At 40.9% G+C, this 18,924-nt stretch overlaps 1 protein-coding gene and 1 pseudogene across 1 annotated transcript; both read left to right on the forward strand.

Moving 5' to 3' along the window:
- Nucleotides 1–643: 643 nt before the first annotated feature.
- LOC117377305 (uncharacterized) lies at nucleotides 644–4,293 on the forward strand (annotated as a pseudogene).
- Nucleotides 3,986–18,843, forward strand: nfs1 (NFS1 cysteine desulfurase). Its single transcript, XM_033974096.2, has 13 exons — nucleotides 3,986–4,422; nucleotides 5,277–5,353; nucleotides 5,519–5,635; nucleotides 7,537–7,620; nucleotides 8,988–9,140; nucleotides 10,806–10,899; nucleotides 11,080–11,214; nucleotides 11,876–12,033; nucleotides 13,098–13,203; nucleotides 15,549–15,630; nucleotides 15,862–15,945; nucleotides 16,106–16,195; nucleotides 18,277–18,843. The coding sequence occupies exons 1-13, from the start codon at nucleotides 4,320–4,322 to the stop codon at nucleotides 18,338–18,340; spliced, it is 1,347 nt and encodes a 448-aa protein (XP_033829987.1). The 5' UTR covers nucleotides 3,986–4,319; the 3' UTR covers nucleotides 18,341–18,843.
- The last annotated feature ends 81 nt before the right edge of the window (nucleotides 18,844–18,924 follow it).

Here is an 18,924-nt window from a genome sequence, read left to right on the forward strand (position 1 = left end):
TGTGATGGAGGTGTGGTTTTTCTTTCTCTCTTTTCAGATCCCCATGCACGGGCGCGTTCACGAGGCCATCTCTCCTGCGGCTACGCGCACAGCTGTGAGCGCGCAGCTGTAGTGATGTTGAGGGCAGGACCTACAGTTAGTACTACTACTACTACTACTACTACTACTACTGCTATTACTACTGCTACTGCTGCTGCTACTTAATACTACTACTGCTACTACTGCTCTACTACTACTACTACTACCAGGATCAAACCTGGACGACTAAGGGATTAGACATCGTCAAACTGGTAAGAGCTGGAAAATATTACCAAGAAATTAGCAGAGAATAAGAATCACTTACGGTTTAACCTTAGATGTTGACAGAATCAGATAATAACCAAGGTATTACAGAGGAAGGCACCTGAACCAGGGCACAGGGCAGCCAGTTAACTCAGCGTTACCTTAAGAAAATGCTCGGCCTTAGAATGAGCCGTCTGAATTTTCTTATTATAACTTGAAGTTTAAATTAGAAAGCTTAGGAAGCATACTATAGATAGCTACTTTAGTCCCAGAAGAAATAGCTCAGAGGATTAACAATTTCATAACCATAGGGCAGTTGAAACGAAACAAAGAAACCAAAGAACAGCACATAAGGAAGTTTATGCAACTCCAAAAACAACCTAAGCACAGGGATCAGAGAGACAGCAGGAAAGGGGATGAACTCAGCCATCCGGTGAACAGGGAATGCTGGGTGAAAAACCTGTCCTACTGTGAGCTCACCCAGACAGAGAAAGAGATATTTTCCAAAGAACTGGACTTCTCTGTAACATCTAACCAGATCCCACAGTGAACTACTTTACAGCAGCAGAAACTGCCATTGGAAACAATAGGTTTACAGAGATGGAAGCTGGAGACCTTAGTGCAGCTGCACTGAGCTGCTCCAAACCTCCTCTCTCCAGCATAACATCAGAGGAAAGGAAGGCTCTCACTGCTGTAGAAAAGGACCACAGCATCAACATTTTGCCAGCTGACAAAGGGAGATGCACCATGATCCTAAACTCAGCTGATTACGAGGCTAAGCTGAATGGCCTCCTCAGTGATATTGCCACCTACGAATTAATGAAACAAGACCGACCCTACTAGTGGGTACAAAAAGAAAATCATACTGCTTATAGAAGCTGGAGAAGGAAGAAGTCATTGATAGACAGCTGTATTACAGACTCTATCCTGGTGACTCCATTCCTTGCATCTATGGCCTGGCCTCCCAAAAATCCACAAAGAAGGAGTACCCCTCAGACCCACTGTATGTAGCACAGACTCCATCACATACAATGTAACTAAACATCTGACATCTTGGCTTCTCTGGTGGGCAACACAGAGCACCATATTGAGAACACAGCAGAATTTGTGAGCAAAGCCAAGCATCTGCAGTTTGATTCAGATGAGACCATTGTTTCATTTGATGTGATCTCTTTTTTCACTTGTATCCCCACATCAGTAGTGGTGGAGGTAGCAAAGAGGAGGCTACTGCGGGATACTAAGCTAAAAGAGAGAACTAAACTGTCACTAGACCAAATCAGCAAAGCTTGAAATTTGTTTAAATACTGCATATTTCCAGTTTAGAGGTCTCTCCTATTATGGCTAACTTATACATGGAACAAGTTGAACAGGCAAGGCAAGGCAAGTTTATTTGTATAGCGCAATTAGTACACAAGGCAATTCAAAGTGCTTTACAGAAAAAAAAATACATTAAAATAACAATGCAACAAATCAAAACATAAGTAATCACACATAATCATCATAAAATTAACATTAAAAGAGAAGAGTGCAGAATAAAAACCTTTCAGTCATCTGCACAGAACTGTTTTGAGCCTGGATTTAGTAGTAGTAGAGGCCTGTCTCACATCATCAGGAAGATTGTTCCAGGTTTTAGCTGCATAAAACTGAAATGCTGATTCCCCATGTTTAGTCCTGAGTCTGGGCAGCAGCAGAAGGCCAGTCCCTGAAGTCCTCAGAGTGCGATATGCCACTAACATGTCAGATATGTACTTTGGTGCAAGGCCATGGAGAGACTTGTACACAAACAGGATGCATTGGCCTGATTTCCAGGCATTCCACCCAAGCACTGGTATCAATACTTGAACGACAAGTGGACCAAAATTCAAGATTTGGAACTCTTACTGCACATATCAATGCTGTGGATCCAAACATCAAGTTCACACAGAAAGAGGCCAAGGAGAAGAAACTGGCCATGTACCAAGACTGTCGAGAGAGCTCCTCTGGACCATAGTCCACCATACATCTCCACCTCAAAGCCACTAACCACTCCTTTGAAGATAGTGAGGTATAGATCTTAGCCAGAAAAAATAAATGATTTGAGAGGGGAGTTAAAGAAGATTTTTTTTTTTTAGGAAAGCCAATCCTACCTTGAACAGGAATGGACATAGACATCATTTATCCCCCAAGCTCCATCCTCAGACCCAAAGCAAACAAATGAAACAAAGAATAACAATAGAACTAGTCAGGATGCCAATAGGTGTGAAAGCACCCATTGAGAGTTGTACAAATATTCTAAGTATGTTTCAAGCTCAGTGCACACTTAGTGTAACTCAATAGACCAAGCCTATATACAGAAGCCGTAAACAATAACTGTTTCCAGTTTCAGTGTCGTTAGCTCCTCCCTTCAGATAGATATAAGGCAGTGGCCACCAGCAATCTAACCAGAACTGAAGAAGCGGCTTGGATGAGCAGCGAAATGTCTTCACTCAGACACCTTTTTGTCCAGTTAACTTTGGCTTTTATAATTTATCAGACCTGGACGACTTAGTGAATTCACACTCTGCCACTGCTACTACTCATATCCAATTTATAAGCGCTTTTCATACAGAAATGTAACACTAAGTGCTTTACAGTCATAAAAAAAAAACAACAACACAATCTTTCATGTCCTTCCTTTCACCCATCCACCCAAGCTCCACAACCGTCCGAATCCACACAGTCCCTGATGGCCATATAGTAGAGCATTATTTCTTCAAGTTCAGCAAGGAAATTGAAAGGGGAATAAATGAATGCTTAAACCTGTTTTGTCTGCTTTTTGGGACCCTGTGCCTTCTTCCTGAGGGCATTAACTCAAACTGGTTGTGGAGGATGTGAGTCGGGTCATTACATATTTTATTCCCCAGTTTCACAAGTGTCTCTTAAAGATCTCCTGAAGAGGACAGGGGGCCATCCCAATTATTTTACCCGCCCTTTTAGTCAAGCTTAAAATTTGAGCTTTCAATTTGACAGATAGGTTGCCAAACCAGGTAGACATCCCATTACGAATAATAGCCTCAATACATCCTCGATAAAAAAAAAAAGAAAACATTTTTGTCCACTCCATAAACCCTCAATCTTCTTAAAAAGTACAGGCGCTGACTGATTTGTGAGCAAACAAATTCTACGTGCTTGCTCCAGTTAAGTTGAGAGTCAAAATAAATCCCCAAATACTTGTACTAAACTATTACTAAACATATAAAGTTTGCCCCGCGCATTTGTTTACGCGTTTGTCCTTCCACGATGTTCCACTTGTGCAACAACATACAGCGTGCTGACGTTAGCGTGCGTCAAACGGAAAGCGCACAGCTCGCTCCTTCAGAATAAAAACCCAAAGACAGCGCCTTCTCCGTCAGGAGTCGGGCTTGTGCGGTTTGTACAGTTTCGGACATACAGACCAGTATTTGTATAAATATTAAACGTATGATTGTTGTTGAACATTGTATACCTTACTCGTCATAAAATAAGGTCCGATAATATGCCTTATTATTTCATTACTTTAAATATAACACACACACACACACACACACACACACACACACACACACACACATATTTATATATATATATATATATATATATATATATATATATATATATATATATATATATATATATATATATATATATATATATATATATATATATATATATATGCTCTTATTATGAAGTTATATTATGGGTCTTTGTTGTCTTCCGGTCTTCCGCCTGTGAGCTCCAGACTCGGGACTCTGCTCCAGACCAAACCTGAGACCGGACTTTAGACCAGACCCTCAGACCCGCAGCCCGGAGTTTCTCCCGGGACCTGCGGTGTTTCTGCCGGACTCAGTGCACGGCCCCGGTCTCTCTCTCGGACCCTTAGACCTTCCAGACTTTCAGAGCCTCAGCCCGGACCCAGACAGGGCGCACGCCTCTAATCTCTCGCTTGGAGCCTCAGAGCCTCAGCCCAGACCCAGCGCGCGGCTCCGGTCTCGGATTTACTGGGACCCGCTGTGACTCACGTGCACCGGATCCTCACCTGTATGACGTCAGGGATGCTGTCCTCACGCCTATTAAAGCCCGTCTCTTGGCTCCCCACGAGCCTGACCCGGGTGCGCGCTGCCAGCACCGAGATCAGACCCAAAGGTACTCGACTCAGAGCGCTCCTCCGCCGGCCACCGACTGCAGCTCACACCGGACTGTAGGGACAGGACTGGGGACCAGGACCAAAACAGGACCTGTAGACCATGACCAAGACCTCTTTTGGCTCCGTTCATTACAAAGAGCAGCTCAAAATAACGAGTCTTTTACTACTGACTTTTATGACAGAAGCCAATGTGAAAACGCATTTTATCTTTGAACTAATCGCAGGGAGAAAGTTCAGATATGTTTAAAATAGTTCAAACTGAGAGAAGGAGTGTGTTTATCCATTGCTACTACTACTACTAATACTACTACTAACAATAAATTGTTGTTATGATGTCAGATATGTTCTTTGTGCACAAAGCTCTCACTCATGTCGCTTCCTCTGCTTCTGTGCTGATTCATGTGGTGGTTCAATGTTAATCAGGATAATAATGCATAAAATAAGAAAGAACAATATTTGGTTCTTTAAAAAAAAAAGACTGTTCATGTTAAGGAACCATTCAAAAGAGTCATCATGGGCATCATATCACCGACCAGGACCAAACCAAAACTAATAAATGATTAACTAAAGATGAGCTCTAGGTCCAGTGCCTGGTCCAGCACCAGGTCCAGCACTAGGTCCAGTACTAGGACTAAACCAAGTCTCCACTCACATGAGCTTTTGTTTGGATTCCTGTAAGGGGAAACTGAGTCAAATCAAAACTGAAAGCAGAACCAAGACTGAACCAATGTGAACACTCCATAACTCAGATGTACTTGCCGTGGATCTGTGGATAGTCACAGACTTACATATTTTCCATGTATCTATCTAATAATTTTTATTTTATGTGATACTTTGTTTTTTAAACTTCCAGAGCAGATACAGAAGCAGGAGCTAGGGAGAGATGAACCACGCCCGCTCTACATGGACTTCCAGGCCACTACACCCATGGTATTCACAAGATACTACTAAAATACCCCCCAGACAGGCCCACTGCTCTGGCCTTACTGTTTTAGAAATGTATTAAAACAGCATCACATAACCATTTTGAAACAAATAAACAATAAATGCTGGTCAGTAATTTGTTAACAGTGTACAAACTGTTTTGTTTCCTAGGACCCTCGGGTGCTGGATGCCATGTTGCCGTATCAGGTCAACTTCTACGGAAATCCTCATTCCAGAACACATGCGTACGGCTGGGAGAGTGAGAGCGCCATGGAGAAGGCGCGCAAGGTACTGCACAGTGCCACATGAGACAGGCTATTCACTTGAGAGAGCGCCACTGGCAGGGTATCCTGGATGCCGCACACAACAGAGTATTTTTAAAACCACATAGGGTTAAAATGCTGTAACATTGGTGGACATACAGTAGTGCAGGGGTCGGCAACCTGCGGCTCCACATGGCTTGGGAAAGTATTTAATTGAAGTGTGTTTTATTTCTGTTAGTTCTTTTTTAAATTGTAGTTTAAATTGAAAGATTGTTGTGATCTTGAAATATTCTAATTAAATTATATTGTCACTCAAAATAAGCATCACACTTGCAGAACTATGTTAAAATCAAGCTCCTCACTCCTCACAGATGACAGCTTACAGTCCTGCGTAAAGATACAACCCTGATTTGCAGACGCTGTGCACAGAGGTTCAGGAGCAGACATCTCTGTAGCACTCCAAGGATTTCATAAACAACACATTATAGTTGTTTATATAAAGCGTAAAGGTAAAAAAAAACCCTCAATATACCGTATTTTTGCACTAGCGAAAAAATGCATAATAATGAAGAAAAAACATGTATATGTCACACTGGACTATAAGTCATTGGACATTTTTTGGGGAAACTTATTTTACAAAATCCAAGACCAAGAACAGACATATTATCTTTACAGGCAAGTTATAATATACATAACAATAATACAGAGAACAACAGGCTGAATAGCAGTACAGTACACCAACGTAACACATAGACAACGAACTGAATACGTGTCTTGATATGTTTACGTAATATATTAACAGTTAATCAGGTAACTACGCAAATGTAAAATATGTTGGCTTGTCCACAAACATGAGAGGCACCAGAGTTCTTTTCACTGATGTTTACTGTGGTCTTATTTCCTCATCACAATTCACACCGTAGAACTAGCAAACACATAAAACATAACATAAGCTGTGGCTCATATTACATATACACACAAAGTTGCATATGAACGCATGGAAAATATACATATCACTTTGGCCTAGTAAACAAATCGGTGAACCGAAAACTTTATATTTTACTTTTCAATTGTTTCTTAAATGGTGCTCTGTCAGGTAAGACTTTGCATTAGTGTAAAAAAGAGGATAACTGGAAAACAGGAAGTAGTTTTCACGACCTTAAACTAGACTTATGATAAACTAATTATCTACAGTATTGTTCCAAATGAAAAATTATCACCTTTATCGTCTTATAAATGAAGGGGTAATAAATAAGGGAAAATTAAATATGAAATGTATAAAAGAAAATGAGTCAAGTAAAGTTTCTTACAGGTATTACAAACATACCAGCACCATCTATTGGTCAAACAAGTGAACTGTAACATGTATAATCAACCATTACATAACACATTTATTTATTCAGCTACATGAAGCATAGACAGCAAACTGAATACGTGTCTGGTATGTTAATGGAAGATATTAACAGTTAATCAGATAATAAATTATCAGTAAAACAGATAATACTAAAGCATATAACACATCTCACTCCAAATCACTAAATCCATTGAATTCTTTGTCCTCACTGTCGCTTCTGAACAACTCTGCCTGCTCCGGAAGTAGATGAAGCGCCGCTGCCATACTACACAAGCCTACAGTGCCCTCGCGCAGTTGTCAGTGTAACAATAAGGAAGATGTGAAATTCTATATTTTAATAATTTCGCATATAAGTCGCAACCCCGGACAAACTATGAAAAAAGTGCGATTTACAGTCCGTAAAATACAATATACTGTCTTATCTTCATTTTAGATGTCAAAAAGTGTTTGCGGCTCCTAGTGGCTTTGGGTTTTAAAGGTTGCCGACCCCTGCATTAGTGAAATCCTTGACACCTTGGGTTCTGTTTATCACATACGTTTGAACCCCTTTGTGTGCTCACTCCTCTGAGCAGCAGGTAGCAGACCTGATCGGGGCTGACCCTCGAGAGATTGTCTTCACGTCTGGCGCCACAGAGTCCAACAACATGGCCGTCAAGGTGAAACTTTACATCAGTTTGAAAATATGAAGAAATAATGAAACTGAAGAGGTGTAACTTTACATTGGTTAATCAGGTTGTAGAAACATGAATCATCGCATTACATCACATCTGAAAGTCCCGAATGGAATGCCACAGCAGCAGAGATGTCGCTGATTTTAATATTTACTACTTTGTGGATTTCGCCTATTGCTGACCAGTTGTTAAGGTCAGCTGTTGCCTAACCCTGAGGAGGTAGCTCGCCGAGCATGTGCGCCACCCGTCCCTTCAGAGCAACCCTCTGACCTGGTCAGGAGCGGGTCTGCTCTCTGCTGGGGGGTATATTTCAGTCTGGCTTGAGGCCTTCCCCATCTATTTAACTTGGTCAAATTATTATTTTGTTGTTTAAATTTGTTAAATAAATGAGGGATGCAGCTGTCCAAAAGGGAAAAAAGTGATTCTATGGGTTGTCTCCAAAATTGCCAAACATGTGGACCAAGTGTGGCAAAGATACCAGTCTGTTGTCTTGAATATATGTTGTTTGTGTGTGATCTCTTTCTCTTCCCATGAGCGGAAGTATATGGATTTTTTGACTTGTAGGACGTCTGTATTGTTCCAGATAGGTATGAAGTCGGATGGTGCTATGGTTGAGTTAGTAATTTTATGAAATTTCCACCAGGCTGTCAGAGCTGCAGATATTGTTAAAAATTTAAAGCATGGGTGATGCTTGATTGTTTGGCCTTGGAATGGGAGGTCAGATATCGGGATGTTAGTGCAAATTGCCTGTTCAATATTGGACCAGATGTTGTCTGCTGACAACATAAGTTTTATACGTAGATGAAGCTAGTGTTACAATGCACTTTATGGAGAAAAATTATTTTACCTTTTGATAGAAAAAGTTGGGGACCTCAGCTTTAACTGTTCCTCAGTATTAGCAGTACTTTCTGTCAGTATTTGCAGTACTTGTCTCTCAGTATTTGAAGTAATTTCTGTCAGTATTTGCAGTGTTGGTTGCACTGTGCTCCCTCCTCTCCATTAGGCAGCCCTGAATGCAATGCATGTCGTATGTGTCCTCTGATCTGATTGGATCATAGTAAAGGAGTAAGGGGTTAGACTTTTACATAAAGTCAGGTGAGGAAACGTCACTGTGAGAAATGACAATAACAGGCGTGCTGCTGTGGTCGATAAAAATATCAGTATCAAATATTGATATTGATATAAATATTGATGAACCTGTATCAATATTGGCTGATACCAGTACTGGAATGGATATATTTACCATCCCTAGTAGTTCAAGGTGTGGCACAGTGATATTCTCCTTTTCAGTATTTTTTGTCAGTATTTGAAGTATACTCTTGTATATTTTCAGTATTTGTGTTTTTTTTCAGGGTGTGGTGCGGTTCTATGGGCAGAAGAAACGTCATGTCATCACAACTCAGACGGAGCATAAGTGTGTGCTGGACTCCTGCAGGGTCCTAGAGTCTGAGGGGTTTAGTGTCACGTACCTCCCAGTGCAGAGCAACGGCCTCATTGACCTGGAGGTACTAACAAATACTACTACTACTGCTACTACTACTGTTACTACTTTCTGCTACTGGTTCTGCTACTGGTGCTACGGCTGCAATTAGTGCTACTGCTGCTGCTAATACTGCTACTATCACTGCTAGTTCTACTAGTACTACTACCACTACTACTATTACTACTGTCGCGTACCTCTCAGTCTAGAGCACATGTGTCAAACTCAAGGCCCGGTGTCCAAATGTGGCCCTCCACATCATTTTATGTGGCCCTCGACATGGTGAATTAAAACGTATGATAGTCTTAACATGTCATTTTATCAAGAGCTATGTCGTTACACAGCCATATTTTTACATCTATGCAAATTAATATGCAATATTTGAAACTTAAATAAGTAATAAATACAGAAACAGTTAATTAACAATTTAAAAAGTAGTTACATCTATTTTACATCTGGCCCTTTGAGAACAGCCATTTTGCTGATGTGGCCCTCGGTGAAAATGTGTTGACACCCCTGGTCTAAATCAAATCAAATCAAATCAAACTTTATTTATAGAGCACTTTTCATACAAAAAAAAAGTAACACAAAGTGCTTTACAAAGCATTAAAATCAGTCCCACCCACCAAACCCACCCAACCACCCGACAGCCAAACAACCCAATCCCAACACATCAATAAACATAACCAAACAACCCCCCACCCCAACGCACACTCCCACCCCCCACCTCAACACATGTTAAAATACCTTGGTTTCATTTAAAATATGTTTAAGTGGAACAGGCTGGATAAAGATGAACCAGATGAGAGAGTGCCACCAGAGGAACCATCTGCCCCAGGAGCAGGGTCACCCGCAGCCACAGGACACCAGCCCAGGGCCCAGAGAAGAGATGAGGTCAAGACCAAACCTCCAGGGCCCACGAGCCAGGGCCCAGGAGCCACAGCCAACCACAGCTCCCGGTGCAGAGGGCTCCTCAGAGGAAACACTGGCAAATCTAAAATGATTAAAAATAATAAAATAAGTCAAAACTAATAAATAAGTCAATAAATAATAAAATAAATAAATAATAAAATAATCAATAAATAATAAAATAAGTCAAAACTAAACAAGTAAATAAAACATAAGTAAAACATAAACACACTAGCCAGCCTAAATAAGACTAAATAAATAGAGAAGTAAACTAAAATGATAAATACTAATCAAAGCAATGGCCTGGTCGACATGGAGGTAAGTACCATGAATACTACAAATACAAGTATACTACAAATACTGGTTGGACTCCTGGGCCTTTCTGTGTGGACTTTGCATGTTCTCCCTGTGTCTGTGTTTAGTTTGCATGTGCTTCCTGTCTCTGGGTGAGTTTTCTCTGGGCACTCCAGTTTCCCCCACCAACCCAAAACATGCACAATAGGTCAAATCTTCCAGCTGAGGTATTCCTGACCAAGACTACCTCAAGATTTGGAGATGAGTTCCACTGCTCCTGACGTGTGTATCCCAGAGACACCGAAGGATGGGTCAACTGCAGATTTAACACAGAGACAATGAAGGAATCTTTGGTCTCTCTCCCTCTCTAATGTTTCTTTCTCTTTCTTCCCTCTCCCTCTCTCTGGTCTCTCTTTCTTTCTTTCTTTCTTTCTTCCCTCTCCCTCTCTCTGATCTTTCTCTCTTTCTTCTCTCTTTGTTTCCATAGCTCTTGGACAAATCGATTCGCCCAGACACTTCTCTCGTCTCCATCATGACAATCAACAACGAGATCGGAGTCAAACAGCCAATCAGAGACATTGGTAAGTTAAACTGTCCCATCAGAGACATCGGAGAGTTCAGCTATCCAATCGGAGACATTGGGGCATCTCTGTTGTATTAAACTCTCCTGTGTTCCGTAGGTCTTCTTTACCTCCGTGTGTGTTGTCGTGCTGGCGTGTGTTGGCGTGTGTGTTGTATTAACTTACGTCTGTGTTCCGTAGGTCATCTGTGTCGATCTCGGGGCGTGTTTTTTCACACAGACGGAGCTCAGGCCGTTGGAAAAATCCCTCTGAATGTCACCGAACTCAACATCGATCTTATGTCCATCAGTGCCCACAAGATCTACGGCCCCAAGGGTTAGACCAGGACTGAACCTTGGACTGAACCTTGGACTGAACCTTGGACTGAACCTTGGACTGAACCTTGGACTGAACCTTGGACTGAACCTTGGACTGAACCTTGGACTGAACCTTGGACTGAACCAGGGTCTGAACCAGGGTCTGAACAGGTTTATAGGAGGATCTGACCCCGATGATCTTCATTTGATGTGCCACAAACATGTGCCACTTGTTTTTAGCTTGCTGCTAAAGAGTCGGCTGCAGAGGTACAACCTGTTTATGTACAGGATTGTACATTATGATTAAGGTGAGGAACAGAGTTGGAAAGGTGGCTTGCTCCCTCTGGGCCCAACTCATTTTAAATTACACTACACTGTGTGTACAGTTATAACGCTGTAATATGACATTAAACTTCTAAATATAAAACATACTTACGTTATGAAGTGTCAGATATTGAATACATTCAGATAAATTCAGGTATATCTTTTTGATAAGATACTTTTTTAGGCAGAGCAATCGATTTGATGTTCTGGCATCATCTCGACAGAACACTAGTCTGTAGAAGAATCTGACCTGGCCTCTGTGGTCTGATCCGATCTGTGTGGTATGACCCCCGGTCTCTGTGTGGTATGACCCCCGGTCTCTGTGTGGTCTGACCCGGTCTGTGTGGTCTCTTCAGGTGTGGGAGCTCTCTTTGTGCGGAGGCGTCCTCGTGTGCGTTTGGAGCCACTGCAGAGTGGAGGAGGACAGGAGAGGGGACTCAGGTCTGGGACTGTCCCCACTCCTTTGGCTGTGGGGTTGGGAGCAGCCTGCAGCATCGCCCAGGCAGAGATGGTGGTGAGGACCAAGACTTAGACCAGAACTAGACCAGGACTGGACCAGCACTGAACCAGGACTGAAATACGACTGAAATACGACTGAAATACGACTGAAATACGACTGAAATACGACTGAAACAGGACAAAACCAGGACCGGGACCAGGATTGAAACAGTACCATCAGGAGCAGCGCCAGACATTTTTGGTGGGAAGGCCTAAGGGGTGCTTAACATGTCATTTTGAAGCCTTTAACAGGAGAGCACCCCACCCACACGCTGTTTGAAATAAGTGCAAATACAGTGCTCCCTATAGTGAGTTATAAGCAGTGGGGCTGGGACGAGACACAATTTCCACAAGACAAGATTTAGATTTTTTAAAATATTTATATTAAATCAATATTCCAGCTAAGTTAATAATTTTGCCCTCACAATTTTTTATTCCCTTTATTTAATATTTTTGTCTGTCATTGTAGCACTGCTTTTTGGAAGCAGATGTAACTCACCAAAACTTAACACCTTATTATCCAAGCTCATGATCAGGTAATTTTGTCTCACGAGATCTTGTTCCATCCCTATTAAACACTCGTGTGGAAGTACTTGTTTTATTGTAATCACATTTTGAACACTGAGATTGGATATGAAAAAGGGATAAAAGTCTATGAGGGGGTTTATAGGGGGGCACTGTAGAGGGGAGGGTCTGGTATTGCCCCCAAGCCACCTGACTCCAGGAGACTAGGACTGAGAGAGGGACTAAACCAGGTCTAAACTGGCTCTGTACAGCTCAGACCCTGTGTCACTGTGACTTTGCGTTTTCTTTGTCACATTTTTCTGGAGAATAAACAAAATATTTCTGCGGAGGGATGTGACCTCCATCTGAACCCAGAGAGACTGCGAACTAAACCGGGACTAAACCGGGTCTAAAGCGGGACTAAACCGGGTCTAAAGCGGGACTAAAGCGGGACTAAAGCGGGACTAAAGCGGGACTAAAGCGGGACTAAAGCGGGACTAAAGCGGGACTAAAGCGGGACTAAAGCGGTTCTACATCTGGACTGCTCTTTTAGTTAAATTGTCTTGTCATTCCCAGTACGACCATCAGAGGGTGTCGGCTCTTGCCCAGAGGCTGATGCACAAAATCACATCTCAAATCCCTGACGTAATTTTGAACGGCGACCCAGATCAGAGATACCCAGGTACTAAAAAAACTTAGCCCTGATACTAAAGTACAACGGAGTATAAGGGTCACTTAAATAAATAAAAAAATTATGCCGGTGCTACGAGAATGAAGTCGTAGCATTTCGACATTAAAGTCGTAATTTTACGAGAATAAAGTCAAAGCCAGAAAAAGTCGTAATATTACGGTAATAAAGTCGTATTTTTATGAGAATATAGGCTGCTGTGCGTGAGTGAGTGACCAATGCGTTATGGAGAATTTGGAGCATTTTGTTCAGATAAACTTTCAACTGGGGTTTGCACACGATGAAATACCATCACCATACTATCATCAGTATAAGTACTTTGAAGGGACACTGCAAGCATTTGAGCTTGTTTAGTCGGACGAACCATACAGATTTGGAAGAAATTGCTCTATCTGAACAAAATGCTCCAAATTCTTCATAACGCACTGGTCACTCACGCACAGCAGCCTATACTCTCATAAAATTACAACTTTTTTCTGGTAATATTATGACTTTTTTCTGGTAATATTACGACTTTTTTCTGGCAATATTACAACTTTTTTCTTGTAGCGCCCACATAATTTTTTAAATTTAAGTGATCCATATACTCCGTCATACTAAAGAGATCCTCAGGTACTAAAAACAAAAAATCAAGATATACACAGGTACTACAAATAAGAGAGACTAACCTACCTAACCCAGGTACTGCTAAACAAACATTAAAGAGATAAGAAACAAGACAAGGCACTTCAAAACAATTACATATCAACCAGTATGTTTTTTTTTCCATAGCTGATACCAATTGTTTAAAAGATTGCAGATTGGCCAAAACTAAGTATTGCTAAGTAGTGCTGGAGATTTAAGGCCGATAGCTGTTGCAGAGAAAAAAAAAGAAAGTATATTGCCTGACAGATATACATATATACAGTTGGAACCAGAAGTTTACATACACTATATAAAGACACCTAGGCTTTTTTTCACTGGATTACCAAAATTATTTCAATTTGCTTAAAGCCAGAATAATTAGAGAAGGATTTTTTAAGATATTTTTCATTACTGTCTTCAAAGTCAGAAGTTTACATACAGTAAGATTATTATGCCTTTAAACAATTTGGGATGTCATATCCTGTGGTCCTGACAAAACTAAAGTTGAACTGTTTGGCCATAATGAGCAGTTATGTTTAGAGGAAAAAGGGGGAAGCTTGCAAGCCTGAAAACACCATCCCAAATATAGGGGTGGCACCATCAAGTTATGGGGTTGTTTTGCTGCAGGAGGGACTGGTGCACTTCACAAAATAGATGGAAAGAAGCTCATAAGGAAAAAACAGTATGTGGAAATACTGAAGCAACATCTCAAGACACTAGTCCGGAAGTTAAAGCTTGGGCGCAAATGGGTCTTCCAAATAGACAATGTCCTGAAGCATACTGTCAAACTGGTTACAAATTGGCTTAAGAATAACAAAATCAATGTTTTGGAGTGGCCATCACAAAGCCCTGATCTCAATTCTATTGAAAATTTATGGGCAGACCTGAAAAGGCATGTCCGAGTAAGGTGGCATACAAACTTGGCTCAGTTACATCAGTTCTGTCAGGAGGAGTAGGCCTCAATTCCTGCCAACTATTGTGAGAAGTTTGTAGAAGGATATCCAAAATTTGAAGACGTTTAAAGACAATGGTACCAGTGAAATATATGTAAACTTCTGACTTTGAAGAAAGTAATAAAAAATAGTCTAAAAGAATCCTTCTCTCATTATTCTGGCATTTAGCAAATAGAAATAATTTAGGCAATTCTAACTGACCTAAAACAGGAAGTCTAGTCTGATTTCATGTCAGACAATGAGCAAGAAAAGCGTATATGTCTTTTTATATAGTGTATGTAAACTTCTGGTTTCAACTGTATATACAGATCACATCTCAGCATTATATTGGCCAATATTAACTAATACAGATGAGGCAGCTGAAATTAATATTGTTAAAATGCAAAATTATGTTGTACAGTAAGTTCTTGGGTTTAGTCAATAATTGAAAATAACAGGTTCAACATTTGTGCATTTGCCTTTTCGATATTTCATTGCAAAGTACAATAGCATCAATAGGAGAAAGTGGCTCTTGTCCCCCATGTGGGAGCATGACATCATCAGATTCGAGAAACTGAAAACTACCAATAAAAAGATTGAGAATATCCAGGTACTAAAAAATTAAATAAATAAAAGAGATAGTTACCCAGGTACTGCTTTAGCCCAGCTCCTATATAAATGTAAATAATTCATTTTCAGATTTCTTGTCCATTCCAGGCTTGAGTGTATTGTGTATTTGTGTATTTTATATTTATGTATTATGATGTCTTCTGTGTATTCCAGGCTGTGTGAACCTGTCGTTTGCGTATGTGGAGGGAGAGTCTCTGCTTATGGCTCTCAAAGATGTGGCTCTGTCCTCAGGAAGGTACTGAGACCAGAGACCACTGTATAGACTTGAGTCTGAGTCATCAGAAAATGCAAAGTGCTGAAATAAAATTTAGATATTGCACAAAAGCAGGACTAAAGCAGGACTAAAGCAGGACTAAAGCAGGACTAAAGCAGGACTAAAGCAGGACTAAAGCAGGACTAAAGCAGGACTAAAGCAGGACTAAAGCAGGACTAAAGCAGGACTAAAGCAGGACTGTTTCTGTTTCAGTGCTTGTACCTCTGCGTCTCTTGAGCCTTCCTACGTCCTCAGAGCCATTGGAGCAGACGAAGACCTGGCCCACTCCTCCATCAGGTACTTCTACTACTACTGCGACTACTAGTCATGTATATGTGTATATATATATATATATATATATATATATATATATATATATATATATATATATATTTGAAGCTCATACTACTACTATTACTACTTTCCCTACATCACTATAAGAGTGCTTCTGTGTCAGGTTTGGTATCGGTCGGTTCACCACTGAGGAGGAGGTGGACTTTACGGCTCAGAAGTGTGTGCAGCAGGTGCAGAGGCTACGAGAGATGAGGTATGAAACTGTTTAGGTTGTACTTCTGAAGATGGGGTATGTTGCACCCCTGAAAATATGAAGAATGTTGTTGTTTCTCTCATGCAGGGATTTAATGCAATCAATGAACAGTATTTTACATTGGCACATTAGCTTGTGTGGCCACAAGATGGCGGAGCGCCAGTTCGCAACACAAAAAAACACATTTTGAAAAACTTCCAAAAAAGATAAAAACATTTCCCTAACCACAGTTGAACATGCTAGGACAGCAACAAAATCTCTCAACATTACACAGATAACAAGCACACAACATTTGGTAACATTACCTGAAATTCTGAAGAATAAATCACGAGATTTGTAGTTATTTCTCTCTTGCAGGGATTTAATGCAACAGTGCGAAATCCCCCACCTGAGGGGTGAAGGCATTACCAATCACTAAAAAACAGATCCCAGGTTTAGTAGTCGATTACTGATGATATGATTACCTTTCCTTGAATGAGATGACAAGAATATTATTTAGAAATGAAATATAATACACATTTTAACTAACTTTTAACTGTATTTATATTGTTTTTAAGGCTTATTACTACTTATTACTATTTATTGCAAACCTTTTACTGTTTTTAACTATTTTCTCTCTTAGCATGAAATCACATTATGATTTTTACATAACTGTATATAAGAATAGAGCATTGTATTAGGGGCATATAGTACCATTCTAACCTATCACACCTAACACCAGGTGCCCTTCCACACACACACTGGTGCCTGTAGGGGGCGTGCTGCGTGCTTTTAACCATGTTATAATTGGTTCCCGCTTCTTGACCCTCTGAAGTTGTATTTAGAGTGATTCAGGCATGTTTGAGTAAACTTTATTCTCCTGTATTCAAGACGTCATTGCTCCAATCTACCAGTTTTCACCTCCACCAGTACACAGCGATTGTGATGTACGCACTTCCTTCTTCAGTTTTATTTTCTTAATCTGTGATACATGTAGCATTCAGCAGCGCTGCGTAGTCATTTTGGTACAAATGAAAACAAAGCTAATGTGATGTGCAACCATCCATAGGAGGCGCTGTCAGCATGTGGCGCTTTCTGGTGATAATGTTTCTGGTGATGTACAATATCCACAGTGTTTTAGATCGCGCACTTCCTTTTTTTTTGTTTTCGTCATGTTTAAAATGCAAAACAACGGATGCAAGGATTTCTGCATCCACTCGGCTTCGGCCGTGTCCCAATTCGCCAAAGTGCCCTTAAATGCACCGTTCAAAGTGTTCGTCGATGGATACTTGCATCACTTCTGGTGTGACAAGGGCTGTCCCATTTTGACAAGATGGCGGCTACACTGAGGAGTACACATTTTTGTCCGGGTACTTTGAACGGTACTTCGAATGATGCATTTGACAAAATGTGACGCGGCCTTTGTTTAGGTACTTGTCAAGCTACGGCCGTGTCCCAATTCACCAAAATACCCTTAGATGCACCATTCGAAGTGTGCGGCGAAGGGCAGTCATGTAACTTCTGGCGGGACAAGGGCTGTTCTATTTCTATTAGTACTGCTGCTTGGGTCCTGACTAGAACCAGGAAGTACGAGCACGTAAGTCCTGTACTCAGGTCTCTGCACTGGCTTCCTGTGGGTCAGAGAATAGACTTCAAAGCAGGTCTGATTGTGCACAAATCTCTCCATGGCCTACCAACAAAGTATATCTCTGACATGTTAGTGCCATATTAATCATCCCACACTCTGAAGACTTCAGAGCCCCCTGCTGGTGTCCAGAGTCAGGACTAAACATGGGGAATTAGCGCTTCTGTTTTATGCAGCTTAAACCTGGAACAGTGTTCCTGAAGATGTGAGACAGACCTCTACTTTGACAATGTTTAAATCCAAGCTCAAAACGGTTCTTAGCTGTGCATATGACTGAAAGGTTTTTATTCTGCACTCTTCTCTTTTAATGTTTTTTATGATGATTATAAACTTGCCTTGCCTTACAGTAGTAGTATTATATCTCTCCCTCTGTCCTTTCTTAAATGTGTTATTGTATATTATTAGCTTAGTAAATACAGTGGATGTATTATTAACTCTCCCTTTGTTCTGTGCTCAGTCCTCTGTGGGAGATGGTGCAGGAGGGAATCGACATAAAGAGCATCAAGTGGACCCAGCACTAGAGCTCTGCATCCATCAGGAGCCTCCTCTGCTCAAACCCCGCCCCCTCACATATGAAACCCACCCTTTTACCTCCAGACTCCTCCCCCTTTAGCTGCCGACACTTCTCTCTGATGTGAATAGACCTGGACACAGGCCAGAACCACAACTTTGATATTAAAAAAACATTTAAATTTATTGTGTCCTTACTACACCATTGTCGAGTGAAAAGAGAGTGAAGCAATCTAAAACAGTGGCTGTGTCCTGCTCTGCCTCCGCTCAAACGCGCACAAACCTGAGAGCAATTATAACCTGTATCCTCAATAGAGATGGAGATTTTTGAATATTTTCATGTTAAGACCTGAGCTTTATGTGAAGAGTTACACAGTTACACTATACATTTAACTATACAGTTATTCTGAGCCTTTAAAGGTGGTTGTGTTTTAGCCTTCAAAAGTTATTGTGTTGTGGATAGTTTTGGTTTTGATCTATTTCTGTCTCAATAAAAATGTATGCTCAAAATGGCCTTTAATTTTGTTTTGTTTGGTCCTGGATTAGTCCTGGTTGAGGCTCAGTTTTGTCCTAGTTTAGACTGGATTTAGCCCTG

Source organism: Periophthalmus magnuspinnatus, chromosome 10, assembly GCF_009829125.3.
Source record: "Periophthalmus magnuspinnatus isolate fPerMag1 chromosome 10, fPerMag1.2.pri, whole genome shotgun sequence".
In the NCBI taxonomy this organism is placed as follows: Eukaryota; Metazoa; Chordata; class Actinopteri; order Gobiiformes; family Gobiidae; genus Periophthalmus; species Periophthalmus magnuspinnatus.

Bases quoted from the DNA above. Each gene is read 5' to 3' on its own strand.
- nfs1 (XM_033974096.2), top strand. From the start codon at position 4,320: ATGACGTCAGGGATGCTGTCCTCACGCCTATTAAAGCCCGTCTCTTGG. The intron at 15,631-15,861 runs GTACTGAGACCA...TTTCTGTTTCAG, and splicing joins GTGGCTCTGTCCTCAGGAAG to TGCTTGTACCTCTGCGTCTC. The intron at 15,946-16,105 runs GTACTTCTACTA...CTTCTGTGTCAG, and splicing joins CTGGCCCACTCCTCCATCAG to GTTTGGTATCGGTCGGTTCA.